Below are 25,579 nucleotides of genomic sequence, written 5' to 3'. Positions count from 1 at the left end.
TAAGAGCTGGTTTAGGTGAGGGAGCACGTGAGTATGTGATTGAGAGCCTGTGTGTAAATGAGAGAAAGAGAGAGCATGTTTGTAAGCATGTGAATGAGAGTCTGTGTGTGAGAGAAAAGGACAGCATGTATTTATGTTATTGAAAGCCTGTGTGTGTAAGCCTGAAAAGAGACAGCATGTGTGTAAATGTGTAATTAAGAGCCTATATAAGTGAGAGAGAAAAAGCATGTGTATATGTGAGTGACAGAGCCAGTGTGAGAGAGAGAGAGAGAGAGAGGAGAAAGTTGCAAGCAAACCATCCCTCCTCCTGCTAATTCAAAACAATCTCAGGGCACCTGGATATCAAACGATCCCAGGTATGCAGAGCAAAACATTTTTTGTATCCTTATTTTCATTACTGGGGCTTTGTGTCTGTTATTTTAAAATATTTTGTTGGTATCTGGAAATGTTTTATATGAGTTTTTAATTATTGGATATTCCATTCATCGGCTGTTTTGAAATAATCTGTTCTTTTTGTTAGTATGGTTTTACTGCTACTGATTTTATATTTCTTGATTTCTTTTATAAGGATGGGTGATGTTTCTTTTTTTCTTTTGTTGCACTGCATACAGAGACTCTGGCTTGTTGCGGTTTCCAATTCAGTTTTTATCTGCATGTTTCTAGTTATGCGTTTTGGTCTCTTTATTCTTTGTTAGGTGAGGGTCAGCACATGTGATTCAGGTGAGGTTTTCTGCTGGCGTGTAGTTTCTGTGTAAGAATCTATAGCAGCCTGACTTGGTCCGTTTTCCTAATAGGAGATGTATTGGTGTCTTAAGGCCTGGTGTAATATTTTCAGTGTTGCCTTTTTTTAGGTAAGGTGGTTACTGTTAAGTGCTGGAAATTGGTGCTGTTTTGGTGTGGGATGTTTACCGTTTATGCAATATTGTTCAGATACAATATGTATCTTTTCCTTGTGTCATTCTTAACAATAAAAATAATACTAGACCTTTATTTTTTATTTCTGCCGTAAATTGTAATGAGCAGTGTGTCACACATGTGAGCGTGGTCTGTCAGGTGTGTCACGATGGGAAAAAGGTTGAGAACCACTGGTATAGGGCATGCTCAGTGTGCCTAGTCAAAGTTCTAGAAACTTTGACCTAACGTTTTCCGCATCGGGGCTCCATCTGATGTCTCATGTGTGAGGACTACCATCCTGCTTGTCTTCGAAGAAAATTGGCTTTTGAAAACAGTCCAGGGGGTTTGTGCGCATAAAGCAATCGCAGAAGGGGAATTCCGTGCATACCTTTACCTGCACTGCAAAAAGGCATTTGGGGTGGGGGGAGGGCGGTGCAAGGAATTGGGGGTGGGTAAACCATTTATGTGCACGTTTCGGCTTTCCAAAGTCCACACAGAAACACATGCATGTGTCCTCCTGCTCCCCTAGCAAGCCGAAACATGTGCACGCAAGCCGCTCAGGGATACACCCATATTCCACCAATTGTCAAAGCAGGGCTTATGCGCTTAGGTTTACTTTAAAAATTCAGGTTAAAAAGTCAGCGGGGCACTTACTCCACACTGGTGGTTTAAAAAAAAATGACCCTCTATTTTTAGGATTCCATATGCAAGGAAAACTCCACGTTCCAACCGACTTGATGGGTAAGGATTCACCAAGAATTGCATGCAGTGAGCAAGACTGAGCCCAAGATGACCAGGAAAAGTGCAGTTACCAATCGAAAAGCAAGTCCCACTGTCAAAAGACCATTTGAAGTTCCAGGACTAGCAGTTTATCCTGAGACCAATGCAAACCTCATGTTTATAATGAGTGAAAAGAGAAAGAGGGGGCTGGGAGGAAGAGGAGGGGGCACTCAGAAATGCTCATCATCCTGTGACTTTCTGCCTGCAAGCCCCGCATTATACAGCCCGAGATACCTGTTCATGTGACGGCAAACTGGGACTTAAAACTTAGCTTTCCTTTGCTGGATATTTCTCCCTTTGGCTGGAAACCATCCCCCTTGTCCTAGACTGTAGTGAATGGGATTGAGGTTGGTTTCCTCTGAAGCTCAGATAGGGAGAAGCACGCCAGGCTCACCTTGTGTAGGATTACAGCAAAGAAGACGATGACCTGCACAGAGACCTGAGACGATGCTACAGCTGCACCAAGAGCTACACCATCAGCTGCAGAAAAAAAAACAAACAAGAGTGGTTTTCCCCCCCCTCAGAAGAGTAGGAAACTACAGTTGGCAGATTCAGTGCCAACGGTAACATCTAATATACTCTTTAATTAATTGCATTTGTTGTCTTTTAGCTTTACTTCAACTACTGCAGAACTCCAAAATATCATAAGAATACTGGTGCATGCTAGCAAAACAGCCTTCTCTGTGATGCTGATGTGTCCATTCTGCATTACCGCCTGCCTCTTCTGACAATGCATGGACAATTGTCCTTGCAACACCTACAGGAGGAGTTTGATCAACTTTCCAGAGAACAATATGACTGGTGAAAATACTGACCTACTTAGATTTTTAAACACTGAGCCAGGGAAATCCTTTTTTGGGTTCAGGAAGGCTTCTTCTATTGGCAGACAAAAATTGTCTCTGATAAGTATTTTACCTCCACCTGAATCACTAAAAGGCAGTTGAAGGCCAAATACAATGGGCATTTACCTTCCCTTCAATCTAACCTGCTGCATCACTAATTTAGGTCATGTCTTCTCCCCTTAGCCACATCTGGGTTGGAACACAGCCAAGATCCACACAGTGCTGTGAGTGCAGCGCTGAATACCCACATCCCAACCTAAAAACACTCCCACGACCTCCAGAGCAAAATCCAGTAGGCCTGGAATGGGTCTTGGGAGACAGGAAGAGAGAAGGATGATTTGAGGGGCTTTTAACAAAAAGGTGAAAGGTCCAGAACATTTATATTTAACCTGTTGGATATTAGTATTGAGTTTTCAAAACACACATTCATCTAGAAAGATTCATTTTCTTTAAAGGTCTCACAAAAAGGAAAGGAAAAGTAATAAAAACTACCCATAACCTCCATTTTAGACTTGTCAGTTACTATGTTAACAGGGCATTGAAAAGTTAAGACAAAATCCTTGCATTTAAAGATCAATAAAATGAAGACAGGAGGGCTGCAATCTTAGCTTCCAAAGGGTTCCAGCTCTCTCGATGCACCACAGATGTCATACTCCTGATGAGGAGTACATATGAGAAAGAGCTGGAGGCACCATCTGTTCGGGTGCTGTAACCGATGGAGGCTGAACTCTTGGAACTGGGCGACTGCCTCTTGAGAAAAAAAATAAATACATCTGCAAAGCTACAAAACGTTCGATAAATTTACAAAACTTCTTCTGTGCTGTTGCCAGCGACAGGCATGGCTGCTTCTGTCGGTGCTGCAACATCATTTCTTATTTACAAGAACGTCAGCAAAAGCAGAGCTTTGCCCTCTGATCTCCGAAACAATGCAGATTACTAAATACTACGTTTCAGAAAAAGCTCAAGTCACTTCTTTTTTTCATTGGCATTTTAGTAAAATCCTGTATAGGAGATAGTTGTTAAGAAATGTGTTTTATATTTGTGTGTGTTTGTTCTGTTTTATTTGTTTTGAATGCATGATTATTTTTGTCAGCTGCACTTATCAATCCTGTATTGAATTTGCGGGGTATAAAAATCTGCAAAATAAATAAATAAATGGCCGACTGAAGAAAAAAAAAGTAAAACCAAAACACAGTAGGCAAATGTAGGCAAAGCCAAGAGTGACAGAAACATTTTAGAAAATCTCCTGCAAAACAGAAAAAAAAAATCCCACTTTTTTTGAGGCCATCTCTAAGATATTTAAACCCCCCCCCCCCCCCAAAAAAAACACCCCACAACATCTTTTTAATAGAGGAAAATCTTTCTGATCACCCAAGTATACAAATAAATGTACAAAGTTTCCTGCCAGCTTTATCTTTGGCTGATGGTCTTATCTGCCACTTCTTTTCAGATTTCTTTTCAAGACAGATTAGGCTATTTAAGAAACCAAGTGGGAGAGCTGCAACTGTAGGAATGAAAACCGCTGAATGTGTTGCCCCTGGAAGATTTGGTTTGGAGCTGGGCAGGCAGATGTCAAATGCTCTGACAACATCTAATCTAAAATAACTGCAGCCTTCAAGAGCAAGTAAAAGGCTTTTCCTTGTAGCATGTGGTCTAAGAACAGCAAACAGCAATGGCACAACCAGAGCCAACAGACAAGCACGTTGCATATCGCCCGGGAGGGACGGTTTCATTAAGAACTGCAGCGCGTACACTGAACTCTGGAAAGTTTTAATACTGCTTAAGTTGAAGCTGAAAGCCTTATCCTGACGGTGGCTTCTAACAGCAACTGCCATTCCTTTCCTCTTTCTTTTCTTTTTAAATTAAATGTGCTGCTCTGAAAGGCTAGGAGGGGGAGCAGATTGGCAGTTAAGCTGCAAACTGCTCTCTTTACTGCCCCTGGAAGGAAAGGTCCTTGAGAATCTTCCTCCTTGTATCAATGATATAATAAATCTATGATTTCCCAACACCTCATTAACGAGGAGGTAGCTTCAGCGGGATTAGCGCGCTTCATCAACCCTTGGGCTGGAACTGGGCCCAGAGCTGTTTCCTATCTTTCCTGCTTCTTCCTTTTTAAAATCCACAGTAAAATAAAACAAACAGAAAATACATTTTGAAGTGGTGCCGGAGGCAGAAAACACACTCTTTAGCTTCTAAGAGTGAAGTTAACGAACGGTATTTTGCTTAAGTGCGCAAGATTTTTCCAGAACCGGGACCAGCTTCATGTGCTTAAGCTTTATTTCTGGCATTTCAGCCCAGTGCCCCCCTTTTCAGCTACCCTAGTAACACATGGCTGTTCCACACCCATCTCTTCTAATTCCTGCTGCAGTCACAAACTAGTCAGCCTTCTGCCTTCGCCAGTAAAATGGTTCAGGCGGCTGGCTATTTCTGGTCTGCTGCGTAGCATTGTTCAATCATGGTTGGGACTAGCCCAAAGTTCAAATGCAAGAGCCTCAAAAAGCCACAGCTTGGCTTCTGCCCCACTGCTCGGTGCCCCACCTCCGTATTAGGCCTGCACATACAGAGCAAAGCCTGGGGACTGGGGTGAGCCCACTTGCTGGTTTACCTAGAATGGCAGAGGACCAAGAAAACAAAACTGACTTGGATAAGGAGCGATCTCCTGCAGGAGGTCAAGCTCGTACAGCTGACAGGTGGGGTATATCCTTAGCTAGCAGAATAAGTGGGCCAATTAGTCCTTATTTGTTGTCATCTAATATGTTTTAAAGTGCACAGAGAGGGTTTTTGGCCAGCTCTTACCTTTCCTTCAGTTCTCACTACGTGACAAAGACCACAATGTTTCAGCTTACCGGCGGCATGTATCACTAGTCCCAGGGTCGCTGTGATGCTGGTGCCGGCAGACATTCCAGTTCTGGGGTCTAAAAGCAAATACAATTTAAGATGTAAACACCTTTGTGGCTCGCAGCTTAAAATATTGTAGAAAAGGAAGAAACAACTCAAAACCTGGGATAGCCACAGAGCATAGAGAAACCGAGCAAGAGAGAAACATGTCCCCCAGCCAACTGTGAGTGATGTGAGAACTAATCTTATAAAACATCCTCCCAAAGCAGTAAGCAAAAAGGAAGACGCCACATCTATTTATTTATTGAAAACAATTTCTGGAGCGCAACAGCTACAATTCCAGGCGGCGTGCAATAAAATCATTCAGAGTAAAATGGGAGCAACACATAACCGACAGTACACACGCTGCCATCTCGGCACAAGTTTCCCGCACGGTTTCACTTTCAACGTGCTGCAATGCTTTCACACAGGCTGATTCAGAAGAACCTACGGGAGAGCCGGTGCTCCGTGTTGAGCGCACGCTCTCCCAGCACGCGCCCAGTCACCTCTCCTGGGCGCGCGATGCTCTATTTAAATTAGGGCCCCTGCTAATAAGGAGGCGCTAGGGACACTAGTGCGTCCCTAGCGCCTCCTTATTAGCGGAAGCGGCAAGCTGTCAGCGTGTCCGACAAACGATGCTTCATTTTACCGGCATCCGTTGTCGAACCCGCTGACAGCCACGTGCAGGCAGGACGAAAGGGCTCTGACTTATCAGCCCAGCGAGCTGTTTCAAGAGCGGGAACTTACAGCAATGGGCGGGAACAAGGCGTTCACGTCGCACCCGGTCTCAAGACTCGCTGGGAGGTCACAGTCCAGGCCTGCCTGAAACCTTCCCCCTCCTGGCCCCCGGTTTGGAGGGCATCCGGACCAGCTTGCAGGCGGCACTGGCTCTGATCCATTGTAGGCGATCATGGCAGCCTCGCAGAGTCGGTGGTTTCTCCTTGCACACAGCCCCCGTGTGGGCGTCCGGAGTGCTCGCTGCATTGACCTGTGCAACGTTTGTGCATGGACACAGGCGCCTGTGCCTCACCCCTGCCAGATAGACCATCGTACCCACTGCTCCCAAACCTAACACTCCCTTCTGGATTTAAGGAGTGACCTTGACCCCAAAAACCAATCAATGCAAAAAATCACACACAAACACTAGGAGGCCAGTATTGAAAGCCACTGCCTACATGGCAAGTTTTTGAACAGTCAAACCACTTAACGGATAGGGGGTAATTTTCAAAAAAGAGTTACGCATGTTATTGTAACTTCTATTGTAGCAATTTGCAATTTACTCAAGTAACGTGCACTTCCATGTGTAAATCCTATGGACAATTCAATGGCATACAGTGTAGCAATTTTCAAAAGCCCACTTACTCCAGAAAAGTGCATTTAATGGAGTAAATCATAGTTTTACTCGAGTAAATGCTTTTTAAAATCAGACCCTTAGATTTTAGCCAGATAAGTCATTATGCGGCTAAAATCTAGCCATATTAAAAAATAAAAGACACACTACAGGGTGTCCCCTAGGTTATCCAGCTAACGCTGCCATATTTCAGTTCTTTCCGATGAAGTCAGCCGGATAACTTTCCACCTGCTTCAGAGCACCTCTAAAGCCTTGAGTGGCCAGATAACGTTATTTAACCAGATATCTTCAAAAGATAACGAGACAAAAATACGAGGAAGTAAGAGTCCTATAGCCTGATTTTCTCCTTCCCCCCCCCCCCCCCCGGATATTTTCATATATGACCCTGTCAGGGGCTTTGCACACCCACCTCCTAAACCCCTCCTACAACTGACAATAATGTTCCAGGACCCACAGGTCAAGCCCCCACTCCCACCCCAGTTATGTTTATGCAGTAAGATACGGCTGCCCCTCTGGACCCCCGCCCCCAGGGCTCCCAACTCCCTTCCCCCCAGTGGCAAGGAACGAACTTGTCCGATCTCCTCCTGCCTCCAGCGCTGCTTCTGTCAACTGGGGTGCTGGAAGTGTAACGTGTGGAAGGGCGAGGAGCGGAGAAGTTCAGGGTTATTCCAGCTCTCCGGCGGGTGGGGCAGGCCCCATCAAGACCGGTTCTGCGGAAGGTTGGGAAGGGGGTCCAAGGTATATGAAAACACATAACTGGGGAAGAGGGAGCCCCTGACCTGTGTTTTCGAGGAGCGTCTACTACCCTTTATACTGTAAGGGGTTTAGCGCCTCAAAAACGCGCGGCTAACCCCTTGAAAACTAACAGTGCTCATCACATGCAAATACATGTTGATGAGGTAATTAGTTAGTCCCCGGGATTCTGAAAGTAAAATGTGCGGCCATTTTCAGCTCATAAATTAACGCCTGCCCAAGGGCAGGCGTTAATTTATGAGCTGCCAGGAAAAGTCTTAATATCCTAGCGATATTAAGTCGGAGGAACCAAAAATGTTAAAAAATAAATAAATAAATATGCTGGCCAGTCCGGTTAGGAGAATGGATGCTCGATTTTACCGGCGTCCGTTTTCCTAACGATCATTGTCAGCGGGTTCGGAGAACCGACGCTCGTAAAATTGAGAGTCGTTTTCCTGAACCCGCTGACGGAGCCACCTCTCCTGGGCCAAGGAGGCACTAGGGGCACATAATCACCCCTAGCGCCTCTTTTTAGTGCGATCCCTCATTTAAATGTAGGATCGCGCGCCCCGGAGAGGTGGCTGGACGCGTGTTGGGAGAGCGGGCGCGCAGCATGGAGCGCCTGTTCTCCCGTGATCTTTACAGGACTGTGAGCCCTCTGGGGACAGGGAAATACCTATAGTACCTGGATGTAATGTTGTGAAGTGCCTGAAAGGCAAAATACATAAATAATTTATATACACTTCAAGGATGCTATTTTCTCCTCGTGCTGCTAGCTGGTAACATGGACGGCTGCTATGAAGGCCGTGTGACAAGCAGCTTATGAGTAGCTGCAGTGTAAGCCTTCAGTTGCAATCAGGGGACCAGTTATGGCTGCAGCAGTTTGCATGAAACATCATTCAAGTCAATGCCTGTGTACTTTGGAAAAAACCAAACAAACAGCTGACATGGCACAGGTTAAATCAGATATCTTGTTGACATTACACTCCGACCCAGACAGGAAGAGATGTAGAAATATATCTGTGGGCACGATTAAAACTAAAATAATTTATCTGCTCAAACTGCTTTCCACAGCAGAGATGTGGTCAGTCCAGACACCTCTATGCATTACCTGGGAGTTTCAGAAAGTCAGGCCTCAGGATTCCAGACCTGCTCTGCTTTACAGGAGACTCAAATTATGCAAATAAACCTGATTCTGAGGCCATATGTATGCAAATATTCCTTGTGGGCAGTCCCAAAATCAAACCTGGCTGAAGGCTGGGAATCCCTGATGCACCCAATAGTATGAATTGGGCCTTAAGTGTCTTTCTTTTATTGCCTTGTTTTCTCCTCTCAGATGCCTTCTCACATTTATATTACAGATAAAAGGATCTGTATTCAGCACATTTATCTGACTGTGGTGATGCATCAAGTTGTACCTTAATTCCCTGCACAGGAACTGGTGCCTCAAGCATTGAACCAATATCTGTTTAGGATCTGAATAGTCTGAAAGGAAAAAAAACAAACTACAAAAAGGGCAACACTAGACAATTACATTTCCTTGCAGCCTGGTGAGAGAGTCTCAGTTGGGAGGAGCAGGCACTGGGCAGGGTCTCACTAACCCACAGATTGGGTATGAGTTGTATAAATGTGAAGGGAATAGAGGGAAGCACAGCAGGGGCTAGAGCTCCCCAGCAGGGGCTAGAGCTCCCTTGTACAGGTCCTTGGTGAGGCCTCACCTGGAGTACTGTGTTCAGTTCTGGAGACCGTATCTACAAAAAGACAAAGACAAGATGGAAGCGGTACAGAGAAGGGCGACCAGGAAGGTGGAGGATCTTCATCGCATGACGTACGAGGAGAGATTGAAGAATCTAAATATGTACACCCTGGAGGAAAGGAGGAGCAGAGGTGATATGATACAGACTTTCAGATACTTGAAAGGTTTTAATGATCCAAAGGCAACGACAAACCTTTACCATAAGAAAAAATCAGCAGAACCAGGGGTCACGATTTGAAGCTCCAGGGAGGAAGATTCAGAACCAATGTCAGGAAGTATTTCTTCACGGAGAGGGTGGTGGATGCCTGGAATGCCCTTCCGGAGGAAGTGGTGAAGACCAGAACTGTGAAGGACTTCAAAGGGGCGTGGGATAAACACTGTGGATCCATAAAGTCAAGAGGCCGCCAATGAAGAGTGGGTGACTCGCCAGAATGATGGCTACTGCCTGGAGACAATACCCTTAGTCAATAAACATACACATGGTTACTGTGACTCCAACATCACTCTAAGATTCAACAGCATGAGGAAATGTGGAAAAAAGGATTTGCACTCACAATGACGGGAGTAGCTGGCTTGTTACGGCGGTTACTACCCCAAACCAAATATCCAGATTACTACCTCCACCTTCCTCTATTCCTGATGCCTTTCAACTAGCTTGATCACTCCATTCTTATACTTCACTTTCAATGCATATCCAGCATAGTTCTCTGCTTCAACAGCAGGGGAAAAGAAAAACTGTTACTTCACACATCCAGCAGAGCTCTCTGCTTAAACGGCAGGGGAGAAGAAAAAAGGGTTCGCACTCACAAAGCGGGGAGTAGCTGGCTTGTTACGGCGGTTACTACCCCAAACCAATGTACCTGATACTTCACTCTCGACGCATATCCAGCATGGCTCTCTACTTCAACGGCATCGGAGAAAGACTGATACATCACGAATTTCCAGCATAGCTCTCTGCTTCAACGGCAGGGGAAAAGAAAAACTGATACTTCACGCATATCCAGCATAACTTCAACGGCAGGGGAGAAGAAAAAAGGATTCACACTCACAAAGCGGGGAGTAGCTGGCTTGTCACGGCGGTTACTACCCCAAACCAAATGTGCCTGATACTTCACTTTCGATGCATATCCAGCATAGCTCTCTGCTTCAACAGCAGGGGAGAAGATAAACAACCAATAAGGGCTGTATAACATAATCTGGGTAAAAACAAATAAGCATGGGTGTAGCTTGCTTATTGCGGCGGTTACTACTCCTACTACCTCTAACTAATCAAGCTAGATATTTCACTTGGATGCAGCTCCTCCACCGCTCTCTACATTAATGGCGGGGGTGGAAGGGAATTAGAACCAAGAGCTAAGAGAAACAGATAAGTATGGGAGAAGAAATGAGGGAAGCTTGCTGGGCAGACTGGATGGGCCATTTGGTCTTCTTCTGCCGTCATTTCTATGTTTCTATGTTTCTATGTTACTGTGTGTGAAAAAATGGAAAATTCTGCATACTGGTCAAAATAACACAATATGCATGGCAGCCTAAATAATTACATTTAAAATGTAAATACAGAAAAGTTATTGCTCAAAGATGCAGAGTTTTAAATATTTTGAGCAGAATCTCCCTAGCAGGATCCCTTTCACTCTCACACCGGCTACCTAGCTCTCTCTCTCACACACATACCTCTGCACATTGGCTCCCTCTCTCATACACACACACATATATCCCTTCACACAGGCTCCCTCTCTCACAAACAAGCGCCCGCACATACACACAATCCTTTTTTCACACATACCAGCTCACAATCTCTCACACATATACACACACAATCTCCTCCCACAGACTCCCTCTCTCTGGCACACACACCCACCCTCACACATGTTCGCAGCCGCTGGGACCTGTACACTCTTCACCATAGAGCGGCATGTTGGAGCCTGCTCCCTTTTTGCCACGACACAGCATGCTGGGGCCTACTCCTTCTTCACCACAAGTGGCATGGGCTCCGCTTGCAGCATCCTGGGGCCTGCTCCAAATTCTGCGCTCTGCAGTAACGCCGAATTCCCCCAGGAGTAAGGGAAGTGGAGCAGAATGGAGGAGTCTGAAGATGAGCTGGAACCAGAAATAGGGACAACTAGACAACACACAGATGAATGTTTAGGTGTTTAATGCTTGTGAAAGAACCCTGGAAGATTTAACCACTAGCTTGAGAGAAGAATGGGTTTTAATTGATTAACCAAACTATGAACAGATTGCTCTGAGGAAAAAAAAAAAGCATTGCACTGCAGCTAACAAACCGATCTGCACAGCGGCTGAATATGAACCCCTGGGCGTTTAACTAAGCCAGATAAATTTATCCAACTAACAAACCGGAAATAAATATCCAAACACTGCTCAAAACAGAATCTCTGAGCTAAGCGGATAACAAAAATACAAACAATGTTCAAACACAATGACTGAACCCAGTTACCAATCATATTGACAAAATATCAGAAACTTAACATGTTGTCAGCTAAAACAATCGGCTAAAAGCTTGAGTAAAGAAAGTTGTAAGAGACTTTTAAACAGAGCATAGCCAGGTTGTTAAAGCTTACAGGGTTCAGGTCCCTGTTCAGGTGCCAAAAATGTTAAAGCTTACTCTGTGCTTATGGCCAGGGACACAAGAACACTTGGACTCAGTAAAAGTATAATGTATTTTTATTAGTCAATATAAGTGTTCTCGGGAGATGCTGGGTACTGGGTGCCCTTCGTCTTACAATCTGACCAGCATCTCCTCGTATACAGAAAGTGATCCTTGTTTTATAGATAACATTCAAATACAGGGTAGAAGGTTCTAGAGACTTGCATGACTGCCCAAAGGATCATTTACATAAGTTGTGATGTCAACTGCATGATTAAATCATCGCTAACTATCCCTGATTGGCTTCCCAGGATGTGTAGCCCATTTCCCATGACTTTCTTTGTTCTGGTAAACTCTTACTGGTCAAGTCAATCAACAGGTCTGTAACTGTGTGGATTACAAACTCCTGAGAATAGTGCCTGAAGCTTCCCTGTGGTGACTCTATGAATAGACATCACCTGTCTGGTGCCAGCTTGCCTCCACAGATATCCAGGGACATTCTGTAAGTCACTCAGAGTCCATTCAGCCCAGGCAGGCCAAAGACACGCAGAGGGTTCTGGGGATTTCCTTCTCCATTTTGGTCTTCTGTATTCAGGCATACTTCTCAAGGTACAGTAAACAACTTGGAGGGCAAGGACCTTAATGTAGCAGGACCAGCTTATGAGAAAGCTCCAGAGCGCACACAGACTGAAAAGGCCCAAACTCCACAGTGGCTGTAAGACGCTGGCCCAAGAGACACACATATCTCCTGGGCTTTGGCGCACGCCGAGCTTTTAAAATTCACCTACATGTTTAAGTGTTATAAGGTCAATAAAGCTTTAATTACATTAAAAAAAAATAGAGAGTCTCTGTACTATGTCCTGTACAGAAGCCACACTAATGCTGGTTTAAACAACCAGCACCAGTCAAAAATTCATTAAGCTGATCTAACACCGCTTTTTCAATCAGCTTCCCTAGCCAACCAAAGGCTAGAAACAGAACTGGACCTAGACAGACTATCTAGAGGAAGGTTTCCTCTTTTTAATGCAGGATGCACTATAGCACGCTTGAGAATAGGCGGCATTAACCTTTCCTAAAAGAAAGGTTCACAATTTTACTCAGGACAAAACATTCAAAAAGGATCCTCATCTAAAGGAGACCCCCATGGATTTAACCCTCTGCACAATACTGCTCACCGCTACCTTCAATATATACGGAAATTCTTCCCAGAGTTTAACAGGATTGCCCCTCTGCATCGACAGAACCGTACCACCAATGGGCCCCAAAAGCGGCATCAGTCACCGACACCTCCGCCAGTTCAAAAGAACTCTCTTTTTAAACTCCCTAACTAAATGTAATTATTGCCTAGGCCTAAAACCTCACAGAAGAAATGCTTAAGTACTTATCTTATTTATTTATATATTTATTTATTAACTTTTATTTACCGACATTCGTGAAGCACATCATGCCGGTTTACAATGAACTCAGGTGGGAGATACAGTAAAACAATATGACAATAAAACAGTATGATATTACTAACGCAAGAGCAAAAATAAAAACAACAAAATACAACAAAATAAACAATAAATGAAACCAAGGAATAGAGATTTGAGGGAGGGTAGGGGATGGAGGGTAGGCTGAGGGGCAGGGCGAGGGGGGGGGAGGGAGGGGAAGGGGTAGGAGGTGGGTGGGAAAGGGGGGGGGAAGGGGGGAGAGGTAAAGTTAACAGAGGTAAAGGGAGAGAATAAAGCAGAAAAGAGGGATACTATGTACAGATGACTAATGTACTGGAATCACTTAACTAAATAGAATTATGGAACAATTGAAACAGGTGGTATTTACTGGGATAAAATTTCTTCAAAGGTATGCTAGGGGTGTAGAGGGCAAAGGGACAAAAGGGGGGGGTAGGGTGGTGGCTGGGTGTCGAGGTTAGAGGGAGGTGACCAGGGGAGGAGGGGAGGGGATCAGGGGAGAAATTAAGTTTGGTTTGTGTCAGGGTAGGCCTGTCGGAAAAGCCAAGTCTTGAACAGCAAGGTTCCCACTGCGCGTCGCAGTGGGACCTTGCTGTTCCCATGTCTTAGAACAGCAAGGTCCCCACTGCGCGTCGCAGTGGGAACCTTGCTGTTCCCATGTCTTAGAACAGCAAGGTCCCCACTGCGCGGCGCAGTGGGAACCTTGCTGTTCCCATGTCTTAGAACAGCAAGGTCCCCACTGCGCGGCGCAGTGGGAACCTTGCTGTTCCCATGTCTTAGAACAGCAAGGTCCCCACTGCGCGGCGCAGTGGGAACCTTGCTGTTCCCATGTCTTAGAACAGCAAGGTCCCCACTGCGCGGCGCAGTGGGAACCTTGCTGTTCCCATGTCTTAGAACAGCAAGGTCCCCACTGCGCGGCGCAGTGGGAACCTTGCTGTTCCCATGTCTTAGAACAGCAAGGTCCCCACTGCGCGGCGCAGTGGGAACCTTGCTGTTCCCATGTCTTAGAACAGCAAGGTCCCCACTGCGCGGCGCAGTGGGAACCTTGCTGTTCCCATGTCTTAGAACAGCAAGGTCCCCACTGCGCGGCGCAGTGGGAACCTTGCTGTTCCCATGTCTTAGAACAGCAAGGTCCCCACTGCGCGGCGCAGTGGGAACCTTGCTGTTCCCATGTCTTAGAACAGCAAGGTCCCCACTGCGCGGCGCAGTGGGAACCTTGCTGTTCCCATGTCTTAGAACAGCAAGGTCCCCACTGCGCGGCGCAGTGGGAACCTTGCTGTTCCCATGTCTTAGAACAGCAAGGTCCCCACTGCGCGGCGCAGTGGGAACCTTGCTGTTCCCATGTCTTAGAACAGCAAGGTCCCCACTGCGCGTCGCAGTGGGAACCTTGCTGTTCCCATGTCTTAGAACAGCAAGGTCCCCACTGCGCGTCGCAGTGGGAACCTTGCTGTTCCCATGTCTTAGAACAGCAAGGTCCCACTGCGACGCGCAGTGGGAACCTTGCTGTTCCCATGTCTTAGAACAGCAAGGTTCCCACTGCGACGCGCAGTGCGAACCTTGCTGTTCCCATGTCTTAGAACAGCAAGGTTCCCACTGCGCGTCGCAGTGGGAACCTTGCTGTTCCCATGTCTTAGAACAGCAAGGTCCCACTGCGCGTCGCAGTGGGAACCTTGCTGTTCCCATGTCTTAGAACAGCAAGGTTCCCACTGCGCGTCGCAGTGGGAACCTTGCTGTTCCCATGTCTTAGAACAGCAAGGTTCCCACTGCGCGTCGCAGTGGGGACCTTGCTGTTCCCATGTCTTAGAACAGCAAGGTCCCACTGCGCGTCGCAGTGGGACCTTGCTGTTCCCATGTCTTAGAACAGCAAGGTTCCCACTGCGCGTCACAGTGGAACCTTGCTGTTCCCATGTCTTAGAACAGCAAGGTTCCCACTGCGCGTCGCAGTGGGAACCTTGCTGTTCCCATGTCTTAGAACAGCAAGGTTCCCACTGCGCGTCGCAGTGGGAACCTTGCTGTTCCCATGTCTTAGAACAGCAAGGTCCCACTGGGCGTCGCCAAGGTCACAACACCCGACGTGAGCTCCCGTTTCGGTGGACTCTGCCGTCTGCTTCAAGGGTTCCCTTCTCATACTGTTTCTCTGATAAAACTGTCTGAGAAGGGTCTCCGCCCATTTTAGTTTGGAAGTTTAAAAAGAAAGCTCTTCTGAACCGGCAGCCGAATGAGAGCGGAGGAGGTGTGTGCCGCTGATACCGCTTGGGGCGAGAGGCCACCGCCTCTCGCCCCAAGCGGTATCAACGGCACACACCTCCTCCGTTCTCATTCGGCTGCCGGTTCCCACTGTTAACGGGTAACAGATTAAATGAATGGTTATGAATGCTGCTTTCTAATAGCTTTTCTGATCCCTTATTTTGTGTTGTAGTTTCTGTTTGAAGGGGTCTCTACTTGGGTACATTGCAAGATTTCATCCCTGCCAGCGGAGGATATGCATTTGCAAGCCTTCTCCGCAACACCAAGACAGAAAAAATTAGCATCCTGCTAACGAATGGAAGGCCATCGCCTAACCAACTCCTGTCAGAGCTAGCTTATGGGCTTTAAATACTATTTTCACATTTACAGCTTTATGTTTTACAGAAGAAAAACTGTGATCTGCTAATATATTTGTAAGTGCATTTTCTTGATTTGTCTATTACATGCCAGCTGCAAACACAGAATAACCCCCCTCATCGCCCTCCTGAAGAGCACTTTCCCTAGATGAGTTTCACACCTTCTCAATCTCTACTGCAGTTCTTTTGACACTCATTAGGTTTCAACAACTAGATTCAGCCTGTGATAATTGAAACCTCCCAAGAAATTGGTTGCTGCTGTGAGCCTCTTCCTGACGCCTGTCATTAAGCAGCCTCCTGCCTTTCTCAGCACAGATGTGCAGTACCTGGGAATTTGAGGGAGCAAGTTATGCTCATTCATTTTCCAGGGGATAGGAAGTTCTAGAGCAAACTGTCATGACAGGTGATTGGAGGGAGGCAGAATTAGGTGTAACCCAAGGAAACTTTTCTTGGCAGAAAGGGCGAGGATTGCATGGAACAATCTCCCAATGGAGACAGAGGAAGCAAAAAATGGTATCAGAATTCCAAAAGGCATGGGACAAGCAGAGGGCCTTAAAAATGGGCAGATCTGGCAGTACTGATCCATTATCCAGTTTCAGTGCTAATCCAGACATTCTCTGCCTATCATCACTTCTTCAAATACCTCCACCGCTTAAAGCACAAACAGGAATCAAGTTTGAGTCTTTCCTCTGTGCAATTTCTCTTGATATTATAATCAAAAGAGCTGCATCTCATAGAAATCATGTCCTCAATTATCTTCCCACCTTTCCTTATATACAATGTTGTGTCACTTAGACTTCTTCAGCAGTTCTTTGTTTGAAAAGAAAATTCTGCCCTCCTAGGCTCACTTCATGCATTTTTTCGGCAGATATTGTTTCTCAGGTTTATCAATTCATTCTTTTTATCACGTGGTTTCTTGGCTAGGACAGGAGAGCTCGGACCCACACGTGTGCCCAACAGACATCCCTGTGCCAGGTGCACGCTCACTGATCTGAGAACGCCTCCTGACACAGTAACATGGACAGAAACACTCCAGTTCAAGTCTGGCACTGATCCACTGTTATACAAAAAAAAAAAAAAAAAGCTCATTTGCATTAACTCTCTCACACTGTCGCTTTCATCCCCAGAGAAAGGGAATGTTGTGCCTTCCATCGCACATTCGGCATCTGCAAAACGACAGCATCAGACAACAGAAATCTCCCGTGTCAAAACAGAGCTAACAAGGAGGAGGAAGTGACGTCACTTCCCATGCCGGCTGCTTCTTAGAGGAGCTCCCCGTGCCCCGGAGCAAATTTTGATTTTCGCCGCGATCACCCACGCGCTTTTGATCGCCACCCCCCGATTCCACTGGCTGCTGCTGGCGGGCACATGACGGCGCGGAAAAAACCGATCGATTTTCAGCGGTTTTCCTACTCGAAAGGGGGAGCAGCTCCGGCTTCACAGGATCCCAAGATGGCGGCCGCATGTGACTCGGAGGGCTCCGGGTGCGATGAGGACCCCCCGGGGGCCCAGGACTCTTCCCTGCCTTCTCGCTCCGAATTGAGATCCTGGTTCATGGAAATCAGGCAAGATATCAAATCCTTTAAAAAAGAAATTGCAGTTACCCTGCAGGGAATGAGGGAGGACCATGCGGATCTCTGCCACCGGCTGGACGAGGCTGACACCCGGCTAGATGATCATGAGGAACGCTGGACCCAACAGCATACAGAGGTGGTGGCCCTTCAAACCTCGCAGGGAGACCTGGAAGAAAAGCTGGAGGACCTGGAGAACAGGTCCCGGAGGTGCAATCTGCGTTTCAAAGGGGTTCCTGACACCGCAGAATACTCCGACTGTACCCAAGTTATTCAGCAGATTTGTACTTTAATCCTGGGAGCTGCTGGAGACGCTGGTGACGTGGGTGGAGCTGCCAACACTGATCCCCAGATTGACCGAGCACACCGGACCTTGGGCCCCCGGAGCGATAATCGGCCCAGGGATATAGTTGTTTGTTTTCACTCTTTCACATACAAGGAACAAGTTGCTACGGCCGCCAGAAAGCGACGCACTTGGCTTTGGAACGACCATGAGATCTCTGTCTACGCGGACCTGGCGTCTAGTACTTTACGCAAGCGGTTCACGTTTCGCCCCATCACTTCAGCGCTTTCTGCTGCATCAATTCGCTATCGTTGGCTGTTCCCTTTCAGCTTATGGTTTCAAGTTGAAGGACGCTCCTTTAAGCTTCGCACTCTGGATGCCGCCATGCAGGCTTTGAAGGAAGTGGGACTCTCGGTGGACCTCCCAGGATTACCAACTGCAGTTGCTCAGCCCACCAAATCTGCCGCTCCTCGTTGGCAACGAGTCACTAAGGGAGGTCGTCGGCTACGCAGAAATATCAGTGGAACTCTGCCACCGGCTACTCCTACCTGACTTACTTTGCTGCACTGATTCCGTGATGATCCAGTTTCCTGCTTATAGCAGGGATGTCTAGGAACTATTTAGCTCTTCGATCTTAATGGTCTCGCTGTCGCGTGGGTGATCTCAGTTTAAGCTATGTTAGCTATTGTTTCTACTTCTTTTCTGGCTCTGAGGGCGGGAGGACTCGTTCACCGGTATGGGGACTTCCTCCTATTCTCTCCAGGAACGAGTTGCTCCTTCCTGGGTTTCGTTGGGGATGGTGGGGGAGGGGGGAGGGGGAAATTGCCTCAATTGTATGTGTTTTGCTATAAGGATAGTTGGGGGGGATGGTCATATTTGGGGGCTCAACCACTTTTCTGCTGGGGCAGAACTCATTCTTGACGCTTGCTGGCCCGCGACTGCGCGTTTAGCTGGCTGCTTCGCCTCCCCTGGCCTTTGTGGGGTTCCTGAGCACGGGATGGGGATTGATGTCATTATCCATGTCTACAGTGACCTTTACTTCCCTTAATGTGAAAGGTTTAAACTCGGGGCGCAAGCGCCGGCTTTTGTTTCAGGAGCTGGGGCGGTTATCCGCTGATGTAATTTTCCTGCAAGAGACTCATCTTAGAAAGCGTTATGAGGGACTGTTGCGCTCCTCTGTTTTCCCCAACCAATATTGGGCGGCGGCGACGAGCGATTCTAGATATGCCGGGGTGGGTATACTCTTTCATAAGAATGTACAGTTTGAACTCCGCGGCTCCTATCCCGATCCCCAAGGTCGCTATCTGTTGCTTAATGTGCTGATAGGGGGGGAAGCTTTTGCCCTGTGTGCGCTCTACGGCCCTAATTCTCAAAAAGCTGAGTTTTATGACATGCTGTACTCCGTTCTGGCGGATAAAGCAGAGGGCAGTGTCATTTTGGGGGGCGACTTTAATTTAACTCTTAAGCCACATCTTGATAATTCCACTGGGACAAGCTCTGATTCCATCCGATCTCGGAAGGCCCTTAAGCGCATCATCACTATGATAGCTGGGGTGGATGTCTGGCGCACTCGCTTCCCCTCCTCGCGTTGTTATTCATATTATTCAGCCCCTCACGATTCCTACTCTCGCATAGATATGTTTTGGATTGATAAAACGAAAATTACTGCTGTACGGGAGGTGGACATTGAACCTATTGTATGGTCTGACCATGCCCCTATTTGGTTTCAGTTGCGCTTGGATCACCGGGACCCTGGCCAGAAATATTGGCGCCTTAATGATTCTCTTTTAGAAGACAGCGCCTTTCAGAAACAAATGGTGGCAGAAATACAGGAATATGTTAGGCTTAATGATACGGGTGATGTCTCCCCAGGGACACTATGGGAATGTCTGAAATGTGTTTTACGGGGTTCTCTAATAGCTCGTGCAACTTATGTCAAGAAGCAGAGGGAGGGGGAACGCCAAGCATTATTACTCACTTTACGGAGGCTGGAACGCACGCATATGAGGGGTGCGGTTTCCTTGTCCTTAAAGCGTTCCATTAAGGAGACCAAGGACAAACTAATGGCACTCGACTCCGCCAAAATTGCCCATCAGTTAGAGCTAGCTAAGCAAACCTTTTTTGAGGGTGGTAATAAGGCTGGTCGCTACCTCGCCCAAACTCTTAAAAGGAGACAATCTCAAGCCTTTATTTCTAAACTAAAGGATCCCACGGGGATTCTACTTACTGATGATCCTTCCATTAGACGGCGTTTCCATCAATTCTACTCACAGTTGTATAGTTGTGATACTACTATCCCGGAGGGTGCCATATCAGCCTATCTTGCCCAAACTCCCCTACCTACTTTAACGGCTGCCCAGCGGCAGTTTTTAGATAAGGATATCACTGCCATGGAACTGGAGGAGGCCATTAACTCTCTCAAACTGGGCAAATCGCCTGGGCTTGACGGCTATACCCCGCGGTTTTTTAAGAAATTTGCCACAGCTTTGTCGCCCCTCTTATTACGGTTTTTTAACTCTATCCGTGACGGGGCTTCTCTCTCCGCTCTAGCCAACACAGCTGGGATCACACTCCTGGTCAAGCCCGGGCGGGATCCAACTGTCTGTGGGTCGTATAGACCGATCTCTCTTCTGAATATTGACGTTAAGTTGTTAGCCAAAATTTTAGCCAATCGCCTGAACTGCTTTATTGCTCAGTTAGTCCATATTGATCAGGCGGGGTTTATTCCTGGCAGAACTACGGCGGATAATGTACATAGAATTCTCGATGCTATATGGGCAGCCCGGAAACGGAACGCCCCAGCGCTCGCCCTTTCCTTAGACGCTGAAAAGGCGTTCGATATGGTACACTGGCCTTTTCTTTTTCACACTCTGCAGGGGATGGGATTTGGTACTTTCTTTCTGACCTGGTTACAACAACTGTATGCCTGTCCTAGAGCCTGTTTAAAGGTCAATGGGGGATATTCCTCGCCCTTCCTTGTGCAAAGGGGTACCAGGCAAGGTTGTCCCTTATCCCCATTGCTTTTTGCGCTTTTTCTTGAACCTTTTGCCATTAACATACGCCGCAATCCCAGTATTTCTGGTGTGGGATTTGGGGATGTCTCTATAAAAATCTCTCTTTATGCGGATGACATTTTATTAACTTTAACCGACCCGGAGAACTCTTTGGAGGGGCTCATGAGCGAAATGGAATCTTTTAGTGGTGTTTCAGGCTTTAGGGTAAACTGGGACAAATCCGAGATTCTTAATATTACCACCCCGCCCAGGTTAATTGGCTATTTGAAGGATCTGTACCCCTTTAAATGGGCTACCTCCCACATCAAGTATTTGGGGATTCAGCTTAGCGCTACTCAGGACCTACTTGACATAAATTATACTCCTTTATGGAAAAAACTTGATAGGGACATGGAAGAATGGAGTCGTTATCATATCTCCTGGCTGGGCCGAATGGCGGCTTCTAAAATGACTCTTTTGCCTAAACTACTCTACCTCTTTCAGGCCCTCCCTGTTCTAGTCCCACCCTCCCTTCTTCGGCAGTGGCAACAGCGCTGCATGACTTTTATCTGGGCAGGTCGTCGACCACGGGTGGCCAGAGCGGTGCTTATGCGGTCGAAGCGGGGTGGGGGTCTCAGTGTGCCTGATCTTTCCCGCTATTTCCAAGCTGCTCAGTTTAAAAAATTGGTGGATTTGCATAGGACCCGTCGGCTGCCGGCGTGGGCACGTTTTGCTCAGGTGTCCCTGGGTTCTCTTCCTATTCACAGCCTACTCTGGCAGCCCAAATCTACCTGGTTACTTGACCCTGCTACGGTGCTTTCCCCCTCTACCCACATGTTATTGCAAGTGTGGCTTAAATACAGATCTTCCCTGGTGGGTACCAGGGAATATCACCTATGTACTTACTTATATGCTAATAAGGCTTTTAGCCCTGGTTTTGAGAATCCCGCCTTTCTCATTTGGCAGAGACGCGGTATTCTCCAGTGGGGGCACGTTTGGGGCTCCACCGCCCTGCGATCTTTTCCTGACTTACAGCGGGCTTATTCACTACCGGCCTCGGCCATATACCCATATTTTCAATTGTTGCACTTTACAAAGGCAGCTATGCTGGCGGCCCATTTTACCTCTGAGCCCTCCGCTTTCGAAACCTTGTGTGAGAAGGCGAATACCTGCTCCAAGCCCTTATCCCAAATTTATCAAATGCTATTACCCCAGTCATCCTCTAGCTATAAATTCCAACAGTTGTGGGAACAGGATCTTCAGGTCTCTTGGACCCCACAAACTTGGAAAACTCTTTTTCAAACCATGGGTAAAGGTTGTATAGCGGCCTCGCTTATTGAAAACTCTTATAAGGTATTATATCGGTGGTATTTGACTCCCGCCCAATTGCATAAGTTTACCCCTCTATACCCCGATCTATGCTGGCGGTCCTGTTCGCTTGTAGGTAGCTACTACCATATGTGGTGGGTTTGCCCTAAATTGCAGGCGCTTTGGGGTGATGTCCACCAATGGTTGTGTGTCCTGATGCCGGGGATACCGGCCCCCACCGCCGCGCAGGCGTTATTGGGCGCAAGGATACCAGGGCTTACTGACGATCATAATCGGCTGGCTCATTTTGTTTTTACGGCCAGCCGCTGTGAAATTGCTCGTCTGTGGAAATCCCCCAACACTCCTACAAAAAATGATGTGCAACGCAGAGTCCACAATATCTTTTTATTATCGAAAATCACAGCATTTAAGCACAATAAGCTTGCTCACTTTAATATGATATGGTGCCCTTATGAGCGGTGGCTCTCATCCACATCTTCTGCTCCTCAGGGCTAGTGGTGCGCCTCCATACTGTTATTACATACCAGCTCTTTATATCCATTAACCCCTTTTGTGCTGTTGTCTTTCCAACTTTCTTTTAACTTAGGCACTATTGAGGCGGGGAGGGTGGGGGGGGTTCAGTTTTCTAAAATCTAGCACTGTTATTAGTTCCGGTTGTGTACCTCAACTGTACAACATATTGCTTAGTTTCTGTAGCAGTCTTCCTGTATGGTTGTTTTTTTTTTGCTTGTCTGTACTCCATGTGTTGGACTGCACACTGTTGTTCTGCTGTTCATTTTTGTGGTATACTACAACTGGTTTTTGCTTCAATAAAAAACCTTTTCAAATTAAAAAAAAAAAAAAAAAACAGAGCTAACAAAACTGGAGCTGCCTTCTCAACAGGCATCAATACAAGCCCTTGTACTGGCCCCTACCTACCTTGTCAATACAGATTAGTTAGCAGCCTGGCCTGAACTCTGCAAGTTCAAACCAATCTTAACCTATCATGTTTACCAAGCTATCCAGCCCCTGCCTCTGGACGCATAGTTTCAAGCTGTAAAGAGAATGCTTAGTGCTGTAAATCTGAATGTCTTACAGCCTTCCCTGGTTAGCTGGGAAACAGCAATCTATAAAAGAGTCCTAGGCCCTCATCAAGAAGGTGTCACCTTGCCCTAACCAGATCTAGCCAAACAAGCAACTTCTGGACCATGTTCTTGTCTAAAAACCATGGCCTAGATTCATCATTCCGCTATAAATATAAATATGGCGGAACGATGAGCCGTGAAGAAAAAAAGGGGCGGGAGGGGGGATAGTGTGCATCTGGCCGCATCGCGGCGGTGCGTTTTCGCCCGCCACGGTTGTGGCACGGCACACGCTGTCTCTCTCCCATACCGCTACCGTAAAAGGTGGTGTTATTTCCGGCGCTACCGCCAGCGATAATGTTTGAATTATCGCCCGCAGTGGTACCGCAAAAATGTTTTTCCTAATCCCGCCCTAAACCCCCCCCCCTTTCCCTCATTTAAATGTTAACGTTGCAATGTGGTCGCTATCACGTACGTTAAGGTGTTATCGCACGTGATAAGGCCCTAATGCATGCGATAAGGCCACATCACGTTTTAAAGAAGGACACAGCAGCTTGCAGTTTTTTCATGGTGAAAGACAACTCAGAACTTTTATGTCAGCTAAATGAGAGCAGTATTCAGTCTTAAACTATGAATCCCTTAGCACCAAAGGTGTTCTAGGTAGGAAATACCACTACAGAATCAATGCAGATGCAGTTTCAAAACCTGATCATTTGGACTCCTGATTTCAGATTACTGCATGCAGGTGGTGACTATCCTTTATAATCATTTATTGCAACCACCAAATTTTATGACTGAGTTCCATTATTTGAGAGAATGACTTATTTATCTAGGGAAAACAAGTCATGATGTAATAATCCCTTTAAAAGTCTTCAAAACGGCTTTGTTCACTCCTGGTTTGGGCTGATCTTGCAAAGTAATTAATCATGGGAGGATGTGTGACCTAGCTGTAAGACAACATTGTACTCAGAATATAAAGAACTCCTGGACTTTGCTCTAAACTCGGCTATTAACTGAGGCTTCAAGCCAGCCACACATTTATAAAACTCTTCATTTATCCAAGGAGCAGCTTTCTGTTAACTCCCTGGGCTTCAGATTGCCCAACAGTAACAACATTACTCCTCGCCCCTTCTATAACTACTCTTTTTTTTTTTTTTTTATTCTGGTCACTTTACGTTTTGAGAACAAAACTACAACACCAAAGCAGGGAACCCACACCAAAGAGCTGAGAAAATGGTTGTAGACCTAGCAGGACATTTCCAGGTTTCACAAAGCACTTTTGAGTTCTAAGCAATTCATTGGGGGGGGGGGGGGGGAAAAGGAGGTACTGTATTTTTGGAAAGGGACACAAACCAATGGAAATAGATTACTTAGATGCTTGAGCAATAAAAGAAAACAAGCAGCAACATTCCTTATCCCATAGCCGCTATATCAGTGTTCACAACAGCCTACCCAATAGGCTGTTTTTCAGGATTTCCACAACAAGCATGCACAAGATCTATTTGGATACATCAGGACAGCAAAGCGGATTGGGGGCCATTGACACTGCCCAGGGGGTAATGGGGGCGCCTGCAATAGGTCGCTCACAGTAGCAGAGTGCACAGGGAGCTGGGAATGTTTCTGTGCTGCCTGAACTCGTTTCTTCTTTCCCATCCATGGCAGCATACTAACTCATAGCCCGATCCAGTAAAGTCCGTGGGAGAGCGGACTAATGCCCGCTCTCCCGGCGCGCGCACCGGCGAGGGGCCGGTGCGCGCGATCCAGTATTTAAATTAGGCGACGCGGTGCAAACGAGGAAAAGGAGGCGCTAGGGACACTAGCGCGTCCCTAGCGCCTCCTTTTGGCCTGGAGCGGCGGCTATCAGCAGGTTTGACAGCCGACCCTCAATTTTGCCGGCGTCGGTTCTCGAGCCCGCTGACAGCCACGGGCTCGGAAACCGGACGCCGGCAAAATTGAGCGTCCGGTTTTCGGCCCGACAGCCGCGGGCCGAATTCAAAATTTTTTTTTTTTTTTTTTTTTTACTTTTTTATACTTTTGGGGACCTCCGACTTAATATCGCTATGATATTAAGTCGGAGGGTGCACAGAAAAGCAGTTTTTACTGCTTTTCTGTGCACTTCCCTGGCGCCGGAAGAAATTAGCGCCGACCTTTGGGCGGCGCTAATTTCTTAGAGTAAAATGTGCGGCTTGGCTGCACATTTTACTTACTGGATCGCTCGGGAATACCTAATAGGGCCATCAACATGCATTTGCATGTTGAGGGCGCTATTAGGTGCCGCGGGTGGGCCGCGTGTTTTCCTCCCCTTACTGAATAAGGGGTAAGGGAAAACCCGCGTCCAGAGCAGGGTGACAGTGCGCTCCGACGGAGCACACTTTACTGGATCGACCTGTCAGTCAGCAAAATAGTTTCTTTTTGTTCAAACTTGAATTCACTAAAGTCCTAGTGGGCTAT

At 46.8% G+C, this 25,579-nt stretch overlaps 1 protein-coding gene across 2 annotated transcripts in view; it reads right to left on the bottom strand.

Moving 5' to 3' along the window:
• The window catches only part of LOC115086787 (zinc transporter ZIP9-like), an 83,912-nt gene that overhangs the window by 7,053 nt on the left and 51,280 nt on the right, over positions 1-25,579 (bottom strand). For both annotated transcript variants that reach the window (XM_029593112.1, XM_029593111.1), the window contains exons 4-5: positions 5,363-5,431; positions 2,069-2,154 (exon numbers count right to left, since the gene is read on the bottom strand). In XM_029593112.1, coding sequence (XP_029448972.1) covers positions 2,069-2,154; positions 5,363-5,431 — 155 coding nt within the window. The remainder of the gene's footprint in view (positions 1-2,068; positions 2,155-5,362; positions 5,432-25,579) is intronic.

This window comes from Rhinatrema bivittatum, chromosome 3 (genome assembly GCF_901001135.1).
Source record: "Rhinatrema bivittatum chromosome 3, aRhiBiv1.1, whole genome shotgun sequence".
Classification (NCBI taxonomy): Eukaryota; Metazoa; Chordata; class Amphibia; order Gymnophiona; family Rhinatrematidae; genus Rhinatrema; species Rhinatrema bivittatum.
Note: the sequence above shows the minus strand (reverse complement) of the source record. Positions and strands in the feature narration are given on the sequence as shown.